Here is an 18,670-nt window from a genome sequence, read left to right as displayed (position 1 = left end):
CAGGTGGTTGGTTGCGCATCGGATGAGAGAATGAGAATCTCCGTTGGCGCATTTCCCAGATTTTTAAAGTGGATTTTTGGTTGGCATTTGTTGTTTCACAAAAGCGGCTTTCTTGTTGCCCCGTCTCTTTCGCTCGTTACCTGCCAAACACGAAATCCCAAAATCACATTCCAAACTCCCTTGCCCGACACGAACGGACAAGTCGAAACAAGTCCGTGAATACCCGACCCTAAGTGCTGAGGATTTTAAAATTCGACACACTATCCGAAAATGGCAGGGAGCGAGAAACACAATAGTTGGCGTATCGCAAAGGCAATCTCTGTGCTGGAAAACCCAACTTGTTGGTCATTTCATTGAGACAGCACGAAAATCCCAATTCCTCGTCGTGCCCAGCCTGTAGGTAGAAAGTAACGTATTTTCGGTGTTCCGGACTTAATGTGAGTTCTGAAGGTTAGTCAAAACGAATTAACGCGCTATTTGGAAAGGAGATGCCGCGCTGTCGGCGTGGCAGGTATTGGGCAAACCCAACCGTTTGCATACACTGTACACATATATGTATGTATATTTGTTTGTCATTGTTGTTTTTAGGATCTGTCTGTTGTTGGTGCGTAAACAATTTACGACGCGGGTGATGCATTCTCGATGCTCAAATTTACTGGAATTTTGTCGGTAAATTATTTTTGAGTCTTCGAATTGTTATTTGAGCATCCCCTTCGGAACATTACTTTCTTGCTTTTAATTTTTAACGGTTTTACACCAAGCATCCTTCAAATGGGGAAGAAGGGTACACTCAATTTGTGTGAGTGTGTGTATATACATATGTACATGCAGGAGTAAATATTGGCATCCACACACACACAAATAAAGTTTGATTATTGTTTGTCTTATTCCACGTCGAGTCTGCGGCAATCGGTAAAAACATATTTCAGCTCCTGTACCGCCCATTAGCTTAGGGGAGGGTACTTGTTGCAAAATCAATAAATTCATAATCAACATTTTACAAACAAAGAATTAAATAATTTAATAATATTATGTAGTATAATTGTTATTATCATTCTCTGGATTCAATAAGGGGTTCAATCAGTTAATGTGTCGCTGCCGGTACGAGCGGGTATACCTCAGAGAATAAACACGCCCCCCAATTTTGAATGGTTATAAGCAATAGGAAGATCAAGTGTACGCCTTTTTTCAATATCAAGATCATCATGCTCCGTTTTTTAGGCGAATCTTGCACAATATTATCAGAGTACAATATGAGGGTATGTGGGTTTTCATATATAGATTCCGAATATTTTGCTCCTCCGATTCCTCCAGCAATTTCCCGAAAGTAACCCGATCTATGTGTATTCGTCACAATAATGTCCTGAGCCCTGTTCACACAAAAGATGATCAGGCTGATCTTCATAGTGTGAAACGGTGATGCTGGCTACAGGATACCTTCTAGTCGGGCAATTTCGAGTGAGGCACTTCTTTTGATTTTCGCCATGCACACTCCCTTCATTTTCAGAAAAGTGTTCTTTCTATAGTTTCTTTATCTCGCGAACTCTCGAGTATTGTCCGTTTTTGTAATCATTTGGCTGTGGGTTCAATTTCGCCTATCTATCATGCCATCTCGCAGAGGAGCGCTCCGTAAAAGATTGAAGTGATGGCAGTTATCCCTTCTTTACCGAGTTGCATTCGTTTTGGGTCATTTTAGGGTTCGTTTCATTAATTCCTCTTTTATCTTTTTTATGAGTTTGGTGTTTTTACCTGCGCGCTCACCGCTGACCCTTGCACGTGTGCAACCTAGTGCCACCAAATCCAACAATACACAATCGAAGCACATATAAGAGAATGCATTGAAAAAGGGCAATTCAACAGAAAATAAAATCGTATCCAATGCAGCGTAATGGTAGCCTTCCGGAAACGGATTAAAATACCTTTTCCCTGACGTTATTTTGAAACATATTTTCACTGTACTTTTTCGGGTCTAAAATGTTTATAAAATGTCTATTTGTAACTGGTTTGATTCTGTTTTCCAGATCAACACAAACAGATAAGTCAAAATTGCAATATCTCGCCGACAATCCGAAAGTCCTTGTATAGACATTTATATAAACTTTTACGGAGATTCAATATTGGCTATAATACAATATAACTCATCTATTAGCAGGTGGATTATTCGAGTACTCCTTCAAAGATCGCGCCAAATAGTCACGTCCACAAGAATCGCAACATAAACATAATACAGTTTGAAATGCACTGCTTGAGATACATTTCCAAAGTATCTGTTCGACTTTATCTGACCGTTATTGTGGACAGAGTTTTGCCCAGTCGGCTGCACCCCACTGCGTCCTTCTCTTTTTTCTGGATACGCCCAGACAGGTCGACTTATATGTAGGTATGTCAGCTACTCTTTGCCGAACAAGTGTGACAAATCGCACCCAAGATCTAAAAAATTCAGGAAAATTCAAGAAAATGTTTGCCATTCCGAGAATGTCAAACAAAAGGCAAGAAATTAAATCAAAAATGCACTGGCGCCGGCGTCCTGCTGATTATTCTACCCAAACGTCTAGCGGACTCTAGGCTGTACGTGCAAACGTGTCGAAATTACCTGTTTAAGTAAAGACTCGTAGGTAAAAGAGTAATTGGTGCAACTCACGTACCTTTTAAGGGCTATGTGTCCGAAAAGATAAGTACAGTCAAAGATACTTTCAGACTCGTAACTCGTGTGCGGCCTAAAAGCAAAATCATGTTGATAATGTTTTCGATTCGATCAACACTTTAGGACTCGTTAGCTATCGTACATATGATTTACATGGGATGGAATAGTACTCATTTGTATTTCCATATGCATATATCATGCATCTATTGGTGCACAAGTATTTTACAAGAATTTAATGTGCATTGAGCTAGCATATGGAACAGCTTTCAATGCTGATTAGTAAAGATTATTGGGGCATGGCAAACACTTGCACCTCCGCTCTGAGACCGTCAAGATGGGAGCACTTGAAACGGCTGAGCTAAAAAACCGATATGTAATGAATAGCAATGCGATGCAAAATAGTGTTCACTTTCCATTTAGCGGCACTTAATTTAAGAAACTGGAGCCACATCCCGCGCCTGGGGTTGCTGAGGTTTGTGTTATGAACTCCACTTGAGATCACAGCCCCAGACGCCTGTTGTCAAATATAACAGCGGTCGGGACACCAGACCTCGGCTGTCGTGCTTGTAAGTGATATCTACGAATGTATATTTCACTTCAATCTGTCGCCGTCGACCGACTATCCTAATTGTCAAGTGCTGCCACAGATCGTGTAAACGGATCAAGTTGCATTACTGGCAATGAAAATCTTTGGGTTTACGTTACGTCTACGATTTGTGAAAAATATGGATTCTATCTAGAACCCATTTGTCAATATAAGACAAGAGTCATGCAGTCAAAAAGGACCGACTAGGAGATGCTCTATACTAAGATCCAATCCTCATGTGTACATCAAATGAATCATACATCAAAATTGTATATCTCCAGGAATAAAAAATATATGTAAATATTCCAGAAGTAAAGAAATCAGCTTAAAATGGACTTGCATGTGGTATGCGAAAACCTTATTGTCAAAACTGACTTCAGACGAAAAGATTAAACATAGAAATGAACTGTTGATGCTGATCAGGAATATATATATCCATAGCCGGGCAGGTCTCCGCTTTCGCGACATACCCTATTCTTTTACCCATGTTCCCATATTACAGGGTATTTTGTTTAAGCGAAATCGACCATATCAATAAGTACCAAGCCACCAAAATAGTTAGTGTTCGAAAAAAAAGAAACAAATTTTAACTAAATTGATGGCATTTTTAGAATAAAACATCCCTACGCGTCGGCCACTTTCCTTTGTGAACACGTGTGCAAGGGTCTTCTACTTTTTTTTTTCTTTTGCTCCTAATCCCAAGTTATGTCCCCTGCGGTGCCGAGTTTTATTGATTTGGGTTTTTCATTGTTTACCGAAATTTTCGGACAGCTCTGAGTTGTCAGTGTGTGTGTGTGTGTTCCTATTGAAGGGTATTACGATTTCTATGTGTTTTGTGTTATATACATGCACCTACAAATATATACGCCAGACAATATACACATTTGTCCTTTGTTGTTTTTTACGCTTATGTATGTGTGTAACCGACTCTACGCTGACCACCGAATTAGAGGTTAACGTGATCGGATGAGGGGGAAGAGCATCAATACGTTTGACTTGAAAATGTAGAATAAACAGTTTCAGTGTATTTACTTAATATTATTTAGGATTAATAATAATATTATTTTTTATTACAAAGTAACAGGCTAGATCATATTATAGCCAAACGCTTGCCTGCGATTCGAACCCGTATACTCTTGTTGTCTATAAATGTACACAGCTTGATGGCTGCTAATTAGGAAAACATCTATTATGTCTAATTAAAAATGTACTTAAGGGCAATGAAAAAAGGTGTATCTATAGGAGATGGCTGCGTTTAAGAGTCTCTTAACTGTATTAAAAACGTCATGTTATATGTGTGTTATATAAAATCGTTGTGATCATATTGCTCATCTCACCAACACTTTAAAGTTCATTATTTACTACCATTTTCTATTCTATTATTAACAATGTTTATTTTTGAACATTTCTGCACAAGGTTTATAACAAGATTACAAAGAAAATATCTCCTTGTAATCATGTAGAGGGTACAACAACATCTCAATTAGCGACTGATTATCCTTTGGGATATTCGATAAATACAAGGATAGTTGGTACAACAATGTACGATATCTACGAAGAGAAACTGTGCTTTATATATAAACGAAACGTAACGCAATGACAACCGTTTATTGCAACTAATTGTTGGTGAATAAAATGGTCCTATATTCAGCAATATAAAACTGGTAACTGGCATACAATATTTATATTATAGTTTCCAATTGTATTTACATAAGATTGGGCAACATTTACTATAATCGAGCCACAATTATGGCATATACGGGATTGAGCAGCATTCAATAACAACAAAATAAAACCATATAACAAGATCTTATTTATTAATTTTGTAAAGAGAGAGATCAGCAATGGGGGACAATTTAAGAGATTATCACGTTAGGGCCTATTTTTTTGTATTTTTATCGCTGCTGAAAAAGGCATTTCAATTGGACTTGGCCAGGACTTTGTTTGGCGGTCTTTGTGCAAACATGCGTTGTATCTGTAGAATTCCTTTATGCTCTCGGCTTTGTGCCTTGCATTCGAGTTCGGTTGAGTAGGCCATTATTTGGCCGGAATCTGTATTCTGGAGAAAACTGTTGTAAACAAGGAATATCTTTCTGTCGCTGTACATGTATACGAATTGCTGCAGCAGCAAATTAGAGCTCGTTAAAAGGCACACTTTTTTTCCTGATCGCCCCCGTTGGCTGCAGTAATCCCCTTTGTACGGTTTTGAACGGATCACGTTTCAACAGATTCTACTGGACTCTTGCTGGCATTTTTCTGGCCATTAATAAGCCTGGTGGTTGGTGGCTGGTGACAACACGTGAAACTCCATGACGTCTCACTATGTTGGCCATACCTACCTCCAACCCTCCGATGCACAAAACGGATGAAAACATTGAAAACTTCTAAAAACGTGTTTACAAATATTTTCAAGGCGAGGTAAACAAAGGGCCTGCAAACTATTGTTACGAATGCATGACTTTCTGTACCACCGACTGATGTCTCATGTTGATTTTTTGCAGTGTTGTACTGTTTCAGTGTTGGTAAAGTACAAATTGAGCAGTTCGCGATCGGCTAACCCCTGCGTCAATCAAGCGAAGTATTGAGGAAGGGATCAATTCATAATAACCATATTGCATAATTGCAATATGTTTTATTCTGATTCTATTCAAATATTGAATAAAAAGGGTATACTGTTTTTGTGCAAGTATATGCAGCAGACAGAAGGAATGCTTCCTTCCTCCGATCCCATTAAGTATGCACATATATTCTTGATCAGCACCAATAGCCGAATCGACCTAGCCATATCCGTCCGTTCGTCTGTCGGTATGTTAAGTCTCAGAAACTAGTAATTTTGAAAGTAGATCCTTTTAGGTTCGATTAGTTGAACTCCTGACTAGAGCCTCTTACTTATTTAGTACTTATACTTATAAGTATTATCTCTATAAGTAGTCCATATATACTGCAACTCCACATAAGTTATATATCTATATGTTCTCAGGTCTGCCTTTAAAAGTGAGTCTAAGACTCCTTCTTAACTTATGCAAAACCTTTTCGCATTTTCTGCTTAATTTTCCGACCGTTGTCTTTTGAAATGGACGTGCTTCTGTTATTTTAAGTTTTGTTGAAATAATACATTCGTGCTCTTCTCGATAGATTTGGTCTATTGATAACGAAGTACATATGAATGTAAAACTAAAAAGGAGCTCAAATATAATAATATGTTATTGTTAGATTATGTGTTCTTTTTCTCTGAAACTGATTGAAAGATTGCTACAAACAACCCACAGACAATGGCATGTCTCAATAGAATAGCACATATGAACAATCGATAAGTAAACCTTCAATTTCAATGGGCAACCACTGCTTCGGCTTACCACTGAGGGCTGCTTGTGTGAATGTATCCTGGCCCTCGGTTATATGGGCATTCTGTTGGGTAGCCAATTCCTTTCAAATACACACACATCTTTGCCTTGTTTGTTTACCAGCTACGAGCTCATTGGTCTATCATCTGACTTATATGCTTGGATATATATCAATTAAATACTGAGCTTGACATGCTTCAAATTTATAAATAAGTTGTGGATATGGGGGTCGCAATCGAAAACTAACTTGAATTATTTACAATAAGATTATAAGATAAGCAAATATGTAACAAAAAAGGACGGTTATTTTCAAATATTTTCATAGGCAGTGCCTGAAAAAGAGCTAACAAGTTAAAATGCTCTAGATCATTCCGTTGAGCTTCATTTTAAAACATTCTAGCTTTCTTCTATACATACATACATACAAAAAAAAAAACAAGTAAGAGGTTCTAGTCGGGAGCTCCTGACCAGGGGATACCCTAAACCCTCTTCTTCCAACATCAAATGCATATATATATTCTATTTTAGAACCTATATGTCAAGTTTGGTGACTTTAGCTCTTATTATTTACCAAAATTGCCCAAAAAACAGGATATCAATATCTATATATATAATAGTTATCGATTATCGGAAACAAACTCGATCTGCACTAGGCACTAGGAGCACCTACATCTAAAATTTCAAGTCTCTAGCTCTTATAGGTTCTAAGATCCTTGCGTTCATACATACGGTTGGACGGACGGACAGACAGACGGACATGGCTAGATCGACTCGCCTATTGATGCTGATCAAGAATATATATACTTTATGGGGTCGGAGATACTTCCTTCTGCCTGTTTCATACATTTGGACTTTGCACAAATACAATATACCCTTATACCCATTTTTAACGGGTTCAGGGTATAAAAACAACAACAACAACATTGGGTTGGATCATGGCAAGGCATTAAAATGATGGCTGCAGAGAAAAGCGGTGATCAATTAGAACAAAATTACCGACGTAAAGGTAAAGATGCACTCAAATAGGTAAATGGCAAAATGTAAAATGTTAATTTATCTAAATATGTGATCTACACATGTAGAAATTTACATTTGTTTGATTTAATCTAAATGAAGTAAGCTCTCGCACGATCTCAGATAAAGTGATCTGGTTTACCAAATTTGGTTAAAAAGTGTATCTGTGGTACGCATTAAGAACTGATGAGATAGGCACAGTTATTTAAAACTGCATCCAAATCGCAGCTCCTATCGCAAGAGATATCAACAAACACTTCAAGAGGTCGAAGCCATGCATGTACATCACATTTTTATGCAGAACTGAGCTACTTACTCAGTTTTTATCTCTCGTGTGCAATCTTGTAATTCGCTGTTGACACCGGGACTCGTATTCATTCTCGGAGCTAAGTGCCCGGATTATCGGCATCAAGACTAGACGAGGCGAGACGAGACGAGACGAACCGAACCGAGGAGACCTACTTGAATTTATTTTGTTTTCGACTAAGAGCGTAAATATTTTAAGAGTTTTTCCTATTTTCTTTTCATTCTTTTAGATATGTTTGTGCTGATAAGATAAACAATAGACCAAGCATCAAATTACAAGCAAACTCTTGTGTGTTGTCTCAATAAATATCCCAACCATTAGCATTCTTCAGCTGATTATGGGCAGCAAATAACATTCGTTTGTTAAAGATCAGTCCAAGCCGAACTCCAGACTATTTTTTTAACTTACACGCCAGCTTGTGTTCAAAAATTCAGCAAAGCAAACATGTTACTATTGACACAAAATAATAATATATGAAAATGTATGTAGATACATATACTGCCGAGTATTACTGGCCTTGCATGTTAGCCTTGCTGTGCCAACCTACTACGGTAAAGGGTCAAATTTTCATAAATATGTTCTCATTAAGTTCTTATGTAGGGAGTTGAAAATAAGTTTCCTAGCTCTTAATGTATGGGCAGTGCTCAGTCTGTCAGTCAATCAGTCAGTGAAGAAAGACATAAATATATATTTGTAATTACTTACATGTAAATTCAAACGCATGGTAATATTATCATCATCTATCAGTAGGCGGGATGCGAAATTTTAAATAAATCGAGCACTGAAAGAACAGAAAAGAAGATATTATGTTTATTATGCTTAAAACTGCAGATTGGTAAAGTGTACTTGAATTAGTGAAGATTTATGTGGAGCACTTACATACATACATATATGTATTCAAATACATGCAAGCCAACATGTAATACTTATTTGTTTTATTTTAAATTTAATAATACACAGGTTTGCTTATAATACGTACCAATAAAAGTCTTAGCCATAGCCACTACCTCCTCCATACTTAAGCTGCCGCCATAGTTGAAGCTGTATCCTCCAATATAAAAGCCGTCGTTTCCTCTATAGTTAAAGTCGTATCCTCCATAGTTCAAGCCACCTCCTCCCTTATTGAAGCCGTCTCCTCCTTTTGAAGTAAAGACTATGAGACTTAATGAAGAATACGTTTTTTTATAGTTTACAGCACAGCTAGAGATAATCTTGGTCTTGAATATAAGCATACAAAATATATGCATACATCTATGCACATATATTAATGCATACATTATATATATGCATACACACATGCATACATACATGCAAGCATGCATAAATTCTTATTAATTAGATACATTCATAAAACACATACACAGGCTTATATATAAATACATATGTACATATATGTTAACATATATACATACACACATATATATACACATATGCATACATGGTCACTTATACACATACATACATACATACATAAAAACATGCAAACGCAAATACATAGCTACACACATACATATATGTACATAAATAAATACATACATACATACATACATACATACATATTGCTGAACAGGAAGAGCTAAGCCAAAGAATTGGGAGAAATTTTACAGTCACTGACTTAATAGATATCCTACTTAGCTCGCAAAACAATTGGGTTGCAGTAACCCACATGGCTTCAGAAATCATCAAATCCTTGCGTCGCGCTGAAAGACAGCGCAATTCAAGTTCTAACTCTAGATAAGATCCTAGAAGAGGCTTTCATGCCATCTCCCCCTCGTGAGGTAATACTTAGCGGTCGTTCCGCGAGAGGGAAACGGAGAGTAGGTGGTGGTTTTAGTGGGTGAAAGTCCCACACTTTTCGGCTTTAAATGCTTTCCCCCCTATTAAAAAAAAAAAAAAAAAAAAAAAAAAACATACATACATATCATATATACCCACATACATACACATATACACACGTACATTCATTCGTACATACATACATTTATACAAATACACACACACACGTACATACATATAGTGGATATTTGGAACTCGGCTTAGAGTCCATCGGGTTAAGAGCCAAAAGATGAAATTAATGCAACTTGTGGTAAGAATCTTGAAGCCGATAAATACACATTGGTTCATTAAAATGTTACCCCACAATTGTTGGTTTTTTCGAAAAGCGTCAAATAAATATATATATTTGTAAACAATTTTTAAGCCGAACGGATGGTACACCATAAAGTTTTATACATTTGAATTTCGCAATTTTTCTATAATTTCGGGTGCAATTTTCCAAAACCCCAGCTTAGCGTGCACCTTCAGTAAGTACTATTTGAGCCGGGTAATGCCTGGTAATATCAGCTAGAAACATATAACTATGTACAATCGAAGTGGCCGTTACAGTTTAAGAAAGTAGCCGTAAGCCATTTTACAGTGTTTTGTATGTTGCACAGATGAGAATTGAAATTGGTCAAGGCAATAGCAAAAGAACAGCGCATAAGTTGCTGTAAAAAGATTCCCATTTAGGCGTTTGTTCATTCACTTCCGTTCGAGTTGTAGAATTGCCATTTAAAATGCAACGTATTTGTAAGAAGTCGTGCGGAGCTATGCACGAGTGCTCGTCAATAAAATAAATGCCAAGATTTGCTATTGCTATAGCTCTGCGGGTACTCACACTCGACAGAAGAGGGTGACACCATTGTCTCTGGAGTAGGCATACCCATTCAGTTTTTCACACAATAGAAATTTATCTGCACATGCGTAACCAATGTCCAGTTTTCAAGCACAGTCAAAGACACAAATGCCCAATGCGTACATTCAAAGATCAGCGGGTCTACCAAACACATGCTTTACATCCCTGAAGTACGAAAATAGTTAGACTCAAGGAAAGCCACATGGAAAATGGATATTGCTTAAACGGTTTTTTAAGTCACATATGTGTTTTTAGAAACCACATTTCCATGTTAGATGCAGAGCACAGTTTAAATGCTTGCACATATTTAATTTTGGGACAATTTATAGACTTGACTTTTTGAAAGGGAGTAAAATAACTTACATTGCAGGCAAAAAAATATTTAAAGCTTTGCGATTTAAAGCTTTGCATAGTTCACAAATGACAGGCAGCAACATTGTCGAAATCAAACTTGAATATCTGTATATATCAAACCGTCTTTCGTAACTGATTGATCGGAAGAGTCGAGAGATTAAAATTTCTATTGTAGTTTTGAAAAAATCCAGAATAATCGCGGAAAGCGGTTATATAACTATTCTTTTATATTGAGTATATTGGTCCATATTAATCGACTTGAGTATCTGCCCCTTTCCATTTATTGCCATAAGACTTTGCATTTGGCCGTGTTTGTTTACTTTGCAATAGAACATACAAATTCTTGTATAAAAACCTTCTCTGTTTTTTTAAATATCTAAAGAAGACTTAGGATTTACTGCCGTTGCAAACTCAAGGTGCGCTTCTAAATAATGATTTCACCTTAAAAATGTGATTCTTTTGATTTTGTGGGGAACGGAAAAAGTTTTTATCATAGACACATAAACATTTACACTTTTTTTTTTAGGATTTTAGGACTCTTTTTCAAGATGAGTTCACATATGCGGACGTAACTTTTACTGATCTCAACCGTTTTAATTAATCTCTCTTAATCTCTTCCACCCCATTAACTATATGTATCCATGTGCGCCTGTTTGCCCTGAGCTGGAATATGAATATGAACCAGAACGAGTATAACGTCTTTCCCAATACAATATAACAATATTTTTAGATATACGTATGGAAGGAATATAAAACAATTGTGACTAGCTCTTGGCTCACTAAAAGGAGTTCGGACTAGAGTTTTCGTACTTACATTTTTCTGCATTGATTCTTCTTATATAGAACAAAATAAAAATGGAATAAATCCAATATAAGAATGTGCTCCTCCTCTGGAGTCGACTACTCTACCCAAAGGTCAGGCTCAGGCTCAGGCCCCTGTGCCAACTTTGGCTATAAGGCATACAAACTTGTCTAATAGAAATGCTCAACATGCGAAAAAAAAACATCTATTTAATCCACTTGAATCATTAAAATCCTTTCTTATAGCCTACATCCCTGACGAAAATTATTTACTTGGTTGTGAGTCAGCTTAGCAAAGAGTTTTAGGTACATAATATAGAATTGTTATAAAATGGGCCTTTCAATTGCCTATTTATGTTGTTAATTTTTTTCTATACAAACGGTAATTTGTGCGAACATCAAAGAAACCATGGCGAAGACCACCAAGCCAAATGAATTTTCCACTTTGATCCCGCCGTATCGAGGACCCTCATTGTAGTTGCTAATCGCACCAGGTGACGGATGCGTCGGCTTGACAGAAAATAGTGCTACGGCGGCGTACCCGAAGTGACAAGAGAATAGTTTTGAGGTGTCTCTTTTCGTACGCTGCGCATTGTGAGAAAAGTAGCAGTTTCCTCCTTTTCGCCTGCCTTTGTGATTTCGCTTGTTCGAACATTTTAGGATACGTGTTGCACCTCTGTTTGCGATGGGCAAAACAAGGCAGCCCTTGATTTGCTTTTAAAGTGCCGTCGAATTTAGTAGAGCTGGGACCACCAGTAACGCTTTTAAAACTATAGATGATACCTGAACACATTGTTTTTCAAATATCTTCAACTTATTTAAAGTTTTCTACCCTTGTTTTTATTTTTATCCAAGTTTGCTTTTTAGCTAAAAGGTTATTTCTGTTTTTTAGTGAGTTTAGATATAGCTTTCAAATAATAATAAATAATCATGATCATTGTCTCAACTAAATCTGAATATGATGAAAAACCAATTGGCAGTAAAGCAATATTTCTGATATTTGATATATCTGATCCCAAAACTCTTACCATAACCTTACTCTTGCTCTTTTTTTCGAAATAGATTCATAAAATATGCTTATTATTGTGCGATTATTATTTAGATTTTGGACATTTTTTTCTGCCATGCATCCTCATTGTTTTCGCTTCTCATATTTTTTGCTCCGACACACGGAATACATCCCACATACACATGTATCTACACCTCATACCTTATTACCTAGATGCGAGTGCGGCGATGTCGACAGCTGCGGCCCATTTGAGACGGTTGATTGGTTTTCTAATAGGACTAATCCTGGCTGCATTTTGCTTTTAAATTGATTCGTTTCAGTTGGTTAAGATTCAATAATGAGCTCATCTGCACGTAGCCAAATCGTAGTCAAGTCGTTTGTTTGATTTGCCAATGTTCCAGGTGTTTGAGCAAGAAATTTCAATTTTTCCGCTAGTATTTTGGCCTTGTCATTTCTTTTCAATCAATTAAGGTAGTTGTCTCCTGTTTATAGATCGCATCCATTCAAAAGGTGACTTAAATGTATAATGAGTAAGTGAAGAGCCCTCGACTATAAAATATCCTGGACATGTTTTTTGTATTCGAGCATTGAGAGACTTGTGATATTATTTGCACAAGCTCAGGCTGGCCATGAACCTTATAAAGTTTTCATAATTATAATAATTGAACCTGCAAACAAATATTTGTTTCCTATTGATCGCGAAGAGGATTTCATATTGATAAATGTTCAAACATATTTTATATTTTTGGCTAAATTATTTGGTTCTCGATTATGAATAAATTCATAAACTTCTTTGTTTTTCAGACAGTACAATATCCGATCGCAGGCTGAGAATTGTCTACTTCCTTGAGAAAAAGCACCGTAATTAAGAGAAAATATTAAAGCAATTGGAAGTACTCGACTAGGAGATATTGAGCAGCTGTTAGAAGCATTCTAGTTTCCTTTTATATTTACACACAAAAGTCTACATATACGGATCTGCTTCTTCTTTCTTAGCCACCAACTATAGGAAACGTACTCATAATTGACTCAGGTGCTCAAAGTCCGATCTTCATTACATTTTGAGGGCTTTGATACGGCATACAAGATTGTTTATATACAACACTGCAAGGCTTTATATTTAAAAATTAGATTTTTATTCAATTTTGTCGAGAAAAAAGAAAGTGAATCCGTTTGTATCTATAACTTTCGAGCTTATGCATAAAGAGCCATATCAATTCTCATCAATGTTATGAAAATGAATAGACATAATGAACAAATATTGATTAGTTTCGAAAATCGACGCGTTCATACAGATGAATATAGCTAGATCTGCTTAGCTCAATGGTCAGATGTATATACTTTATGGAGTCGAAGATTTAAAGATGCTGTGACGAGTTAAAGGGCTTGTCGTAACTACACTTTGCAAGTATCAAGAAACTAAATCAATTTTACGCTAATATTATTCGTTCTCGAGCCCAAGTGCTTTGAACAATTCTATTGGAATTGGATGACAAATTTAGGTGAGCGTTTAAATTAAAATTTTCACAGTACGCACTTCGTTCGTGCCAAGTTCCATTTCGTATGGTTCGACTTTGAATAGTTTATCTTTGGTTACCTTACGAGCATACACAGGAAAGTGGGTACACATAAGTAGAACACAATATTATCGGATGAGAGCAATACATCGTCACCCATTTGGAACAAATTGATTTTCCTGAACGGGCGACAAAGTCGTTTACAGAAGATATTGTGCACAGTTTCTGGGTACGTGATCTTTGTACCATAATTAAGAATACGAAGGCTCATGCGTTGCAAATTGGAACTTGAAACAAAACATCCCAGTTGGCATGGGTACACGCCGGCCTAGGTATCTCCTTTCACACAGTGTGCACAATGGTAACCTGAGCATAAAGGAGGTACACGCCACATAGCTCGGAGATTTGTGATTCCTATTCGTACATGCAGTTGTTTATGGGTTTTTGGGACTTGTCAATGCATTTGCTGGCTGGACTTTTTGACAGTTATTCATTTTATTTCTTAGAAATAAACCTATGTTAAATCAATTTGTTCCAAATCGTTGAAATTCAATTGCTAAGTCAGTTTCGTTTCAGCTGTTCGACACGAACTATTTCGTATTTTACGCTCCTTTTACCACGGGCTTACCTCAAATAGATATTTAAGTGAAATAGTGGCGCGCTTATTTAAAATGTTACCGAGAAAATTGCAATTTTCACGATTATTTTAATTTCCCTTCTCTCTTCAATTGCCCAATTTACACTTTTTACAATGACATTTTCCTATGGGTTATTTTGATGATTGTAATATATAAAGAGAAGAAGTTATCATTGGGCTGGCGAGGATTTAATATGTTTGCAGACATATATCATTCCAACGTATATGATTACAGACAAAAATTCTATTTCAGACCAATTGTGTCTATTAGAGATATGTGCGATATGCAAAGTGTAGGTAGTAATTGCAAAGTTTGGTTAAGATATTTACAAAGGGTTTTTATATAGCAATCATAGGATTGATATATTTTACCTGCTTGCCGTAATAGGGTTCATTTTAAACAAGATTACTTTAAATCGGAGACCAGGGTTTGCATAGAAATAAGCATACTGAAGCGTAAAGCTATATCAACTTGACTTTCGATCAAAGGCGATCGTCGCCATGATTTCATAATATCTATTGATTTTCTTTGGATTGCTTCTATCGGAGCTGTTATAAATTATTTGTTATATGGCTTTTAAGGTGGCTGTTGCTTTAAGCGCCATATATAGCATGAATTCGTTTAATTTCTCAATTCGATGAATTTATATACACCTTGCTGTCGGTGAATTTTCTATTAACGAAAATATATTCCAGAATTCTTACATAAACATTACATTCAAATACACTGCCATCTTCGCTCGCTAGGCGGTGGTTAAAAATGATAGTGTTTATTGTTTGCAAGTTTTTTGAGATGATAAAAAGTCATTGAAAAGAGAACAAATCAAAATGCGGAAGACGGTGAGCGAGACATATAAAGAGATATCTCCAAACCTCTCAATTATGTATGCTTGATCAGTATAAAAAACTCAACCAATAGAGCAATACTCGTCTATGATATAATAGCTAAATCACAGAAATTCATAGATCGGTATTTTAGTCAGTTGATTCGGATCACTCTATCATAAAGCTGCCACTATCAAAATTTCTTAACCAATTAAGGGCTTCATTACGATCGCTTGAAGTCTTTTAAATGTAAACATTTCTGCATATGAAAATATGAAGCACATCTAATAAGTTTCTGCAAGGGTATTTACTATCCGGTGAGTCGATAGATATAAATTCAGTTCAGTTGCCTTCATAGGTTTGTAAATATGCGTTGCGGGAGTAGTGGAGGGTCAATAGTTGGTCAAACATTCTGCGTCAGCAAACATAAATCAGAGAGAATAGTCCTCATCTACATATGGGTGTGTACAATCCATAAATATTTATTAATCAGATTGACTCGATAGCATTTCTTCCTTGTTACTTATGTATGTACATATGTATGAAAGATCAGTTATTTATATGTATGTATGTGCGCGAGCCCGTGACCCACAACCAGGTAAATTTCCTTACCTGCCGGAACACAAAATGAGGGATGAAAACTCCCGCAATTGCGTACGCAGTGTGCACAGAAATTGTATAAAAGGCGAGCTCGGCAGCAAAAATCTATCATTCTTACTACAGCTCTTATAGAGGCCGGATCAGTATAAATATATATAACTTGAAAAATGATTGGCGAAAACATTCAACACGGAAATACCGTCGAGTATGCCGAAAAACGATCCTCTACGGGTGCTGTTGTGAACCTGAAGAAACTATTGAGGACGGTTACACGCATTTTCAATCTCTCAAAGCCCAAAAACATGGCAACGGATGAGACCGGCATCAAATCCTCAGCATTTGCGACAGAGGAGGAACTTCAAAATTGGCTCAACGAACAGCTCGAACTCAAAGAGATGTCGCTACGCTAATGGAAATCTGCAGAAGTTCCGGACAACCTGTGATGGGACTTGTGTTGCGGCACGATTCCAAAACCGGCGAAAGGCTTTAAATAAGTTCTGTGATAGCGAGAGTACGAGACTGAAATCATGGCTCTTGCCATTTGTACAATATTAATAGCTCATTAATTAGCCTAAGTACCTGATCATTGTCTTCCATCAGCTTTAAGTAATTGTCTTCATGAATAAAATCATATATTGACAAAAAATATGTTTGTTGTTTTGCTTCATATCTCTTTACATATTATGTTTGACGAATTTAGAAAAACTATATTTGGAATTAGATTCATATTGTTACTAAATGAATATTCTGAGTAACTTACATAGAGGGCAACCTTTACAGAAAACAAGTTTGCTTAAAATTGATTTCCTTGCAGTTAAAAATGATTAGATCCCTAGATCTAACTCATTATAATTCTAATTTTTCCATTTTTAATCCATTTAAAATTTTCATGAATTGGTAAAAATCCAGAAGGCGCCTCTCACCTCTGAGATTATATATATGTTTCTATTCAGCATCAACTGATTCAATCGGACAAAACTATATGCCTGCCTGTCTATATGGGCTCAGAGATATCAGAGTATATAAAAGTTAGAAAATATGTACACATGAAAATTCCCATATACCAAATGCAGCTTAAGACTATTACATATTATATAAAAAATATGTATGGCTTACCCGAAATCAATTCAGCTTCAAACAAATGCAGAAATGAACCAAAAATATGTGTTGCATATTTATGAGCTCTGAATAGAGTATTTTTTGCGGTGTGTGTTAATGTGTGTCCCGGAGCTGGACACTTCTGATACTATCAACGACAGAAATCAAGATTTGTATATGTCCACGAAAGTAAGCCGAAATTGATGCAACAAAACTTCAACTAAAGCACTTTAACATGTTTGTATAATAAGCCTCGTCCGTGTATTTAAAAACAGCGCCAATTTTAATCGGAATGCCAACTGAAATAAAAGTGTTATATGGTAAGATTGGTCACACTTAAGTATCGTTTACAGTATCGCTAAATATCGTAGAACAATCGATAGTACAATTATTTTCTCGGTCTGCCAACCTACGTTACAACTTTTCAAATGTGAATTTTGCGCCAAACGTTAACGTTAAATTTAAAAAACCAAACTCTCGAGCAATAAACTTATTTTCAACTGTTTACGTTCGTAGTTTATGCCATTTTTATGACTTAATTTTGAATAATATGTATAATACTGAAGCTCGTATTTGTTGAGTTCCGTAAAGATATTTAAGAAACATAACATTTTGCCATGCAAAAACTTAAAAGAGCTACATGATAAAGTATGTAGCTACATGTTAAAGTACGTAGCTCTTTTAACTTTAAGTAAAATGTTGATGGGGATAGGCATATTCCCAGTTTAGATAAGATTTCTTGAAAAGCAACAAAGTTGTTCATAAAATAACCTTATTTTCGAGCATTTGTTCCTATGGCAGCTATAAGATGGGGAGAGAGAGGCATTGATGGGCAAAGGGGAACGGTTATATCGGATGTTGATCCTAATCAAGAATACATATTCATGTATTCATACATACTCATGTATTCTTGATCAGCATCAATAGCCGAGGGGAGATATCTTCTTCCACGCGTTACACATTTTACGATAAAATTATATTACCCACAAGTATTTAACAAATTTTATTAAAAAAAGTACACGTCAAAGAGAGAAAGTTATTTGAAGAGCCGCTCTCAAACTGTGAATCTTTAGTACCTTGACTGCGGCAGAAAATATTGAACATATTTAATTTGCTAACTTTTGGGGTGGTCAAAGAAACTCTTGTTGCGAAGTAACTTAAGAAAAAATAAAAGTGAAAACTTCGTATGCGCAATTGTAAATAGTGCAAAGAAGTTGACCGAAAATTGAAATATTGATTGGTTTGTTAAAACGGTTTATT

At 36.3% G+C, this 18,670-nt stretch overlaps 1 protein-coding gene across 1 annotated transcript; it reads left to right on the top strand.

The window, feature by feature from the left end:
* The first annotated feature begins 16,466 nt into the window (after positions 1 to 16,466).
* Positions 16,467 to 16,898, top strand: LOC115770246. The gene has a single exon (XM_030715454.1). The coding sequence runs from the start codon at positions 16,480 to 16,482 to the stop codon at positions 16,720 to 16,722; it is 243 nt and encodes an 80-aa protein (XP_030571314.1). The 5' UTR covers positions 16,467 to 16,479; the 3' UTR covers positions 16,723 to 16,898.
* Positions 16,899 to 18,670: the final 1,772 nt, after the last annotated feature.

This window comes from Drosophila novamexicana, unplaced genomic scaffold, assembly GCF_003285875.2.
Source record: "Drosophila novamexicana strain 15010-1031.04,08,12 unplaced genomic scaffold, DnovRS2.1 tig00004555-arrow-pilon, whole genome shotgun sequence".
In the NCBI taxonomy this organism is placed as follows: Eukaryota; Metazoa; Arthropoda; class Insecta; order Diptera; family Drosophilidae; genus Drosophila; species Drosophila novamexicana.
The sequence above is the reverse complement of the archived record's forward strand: the minus strand, read 5'-3'. Positions and strand labels throughout refer to the sequence as shown.

Bases quoted from the DNA above. Each gene is read 5' to 3' on its own strand.
- LOC115770246 (XM_030715454.1), top strand. From the start codon at position 16,480: ATGATTGGCGAAAACATTCAACACGGAAATACCGTCGAGTATGCCGAA.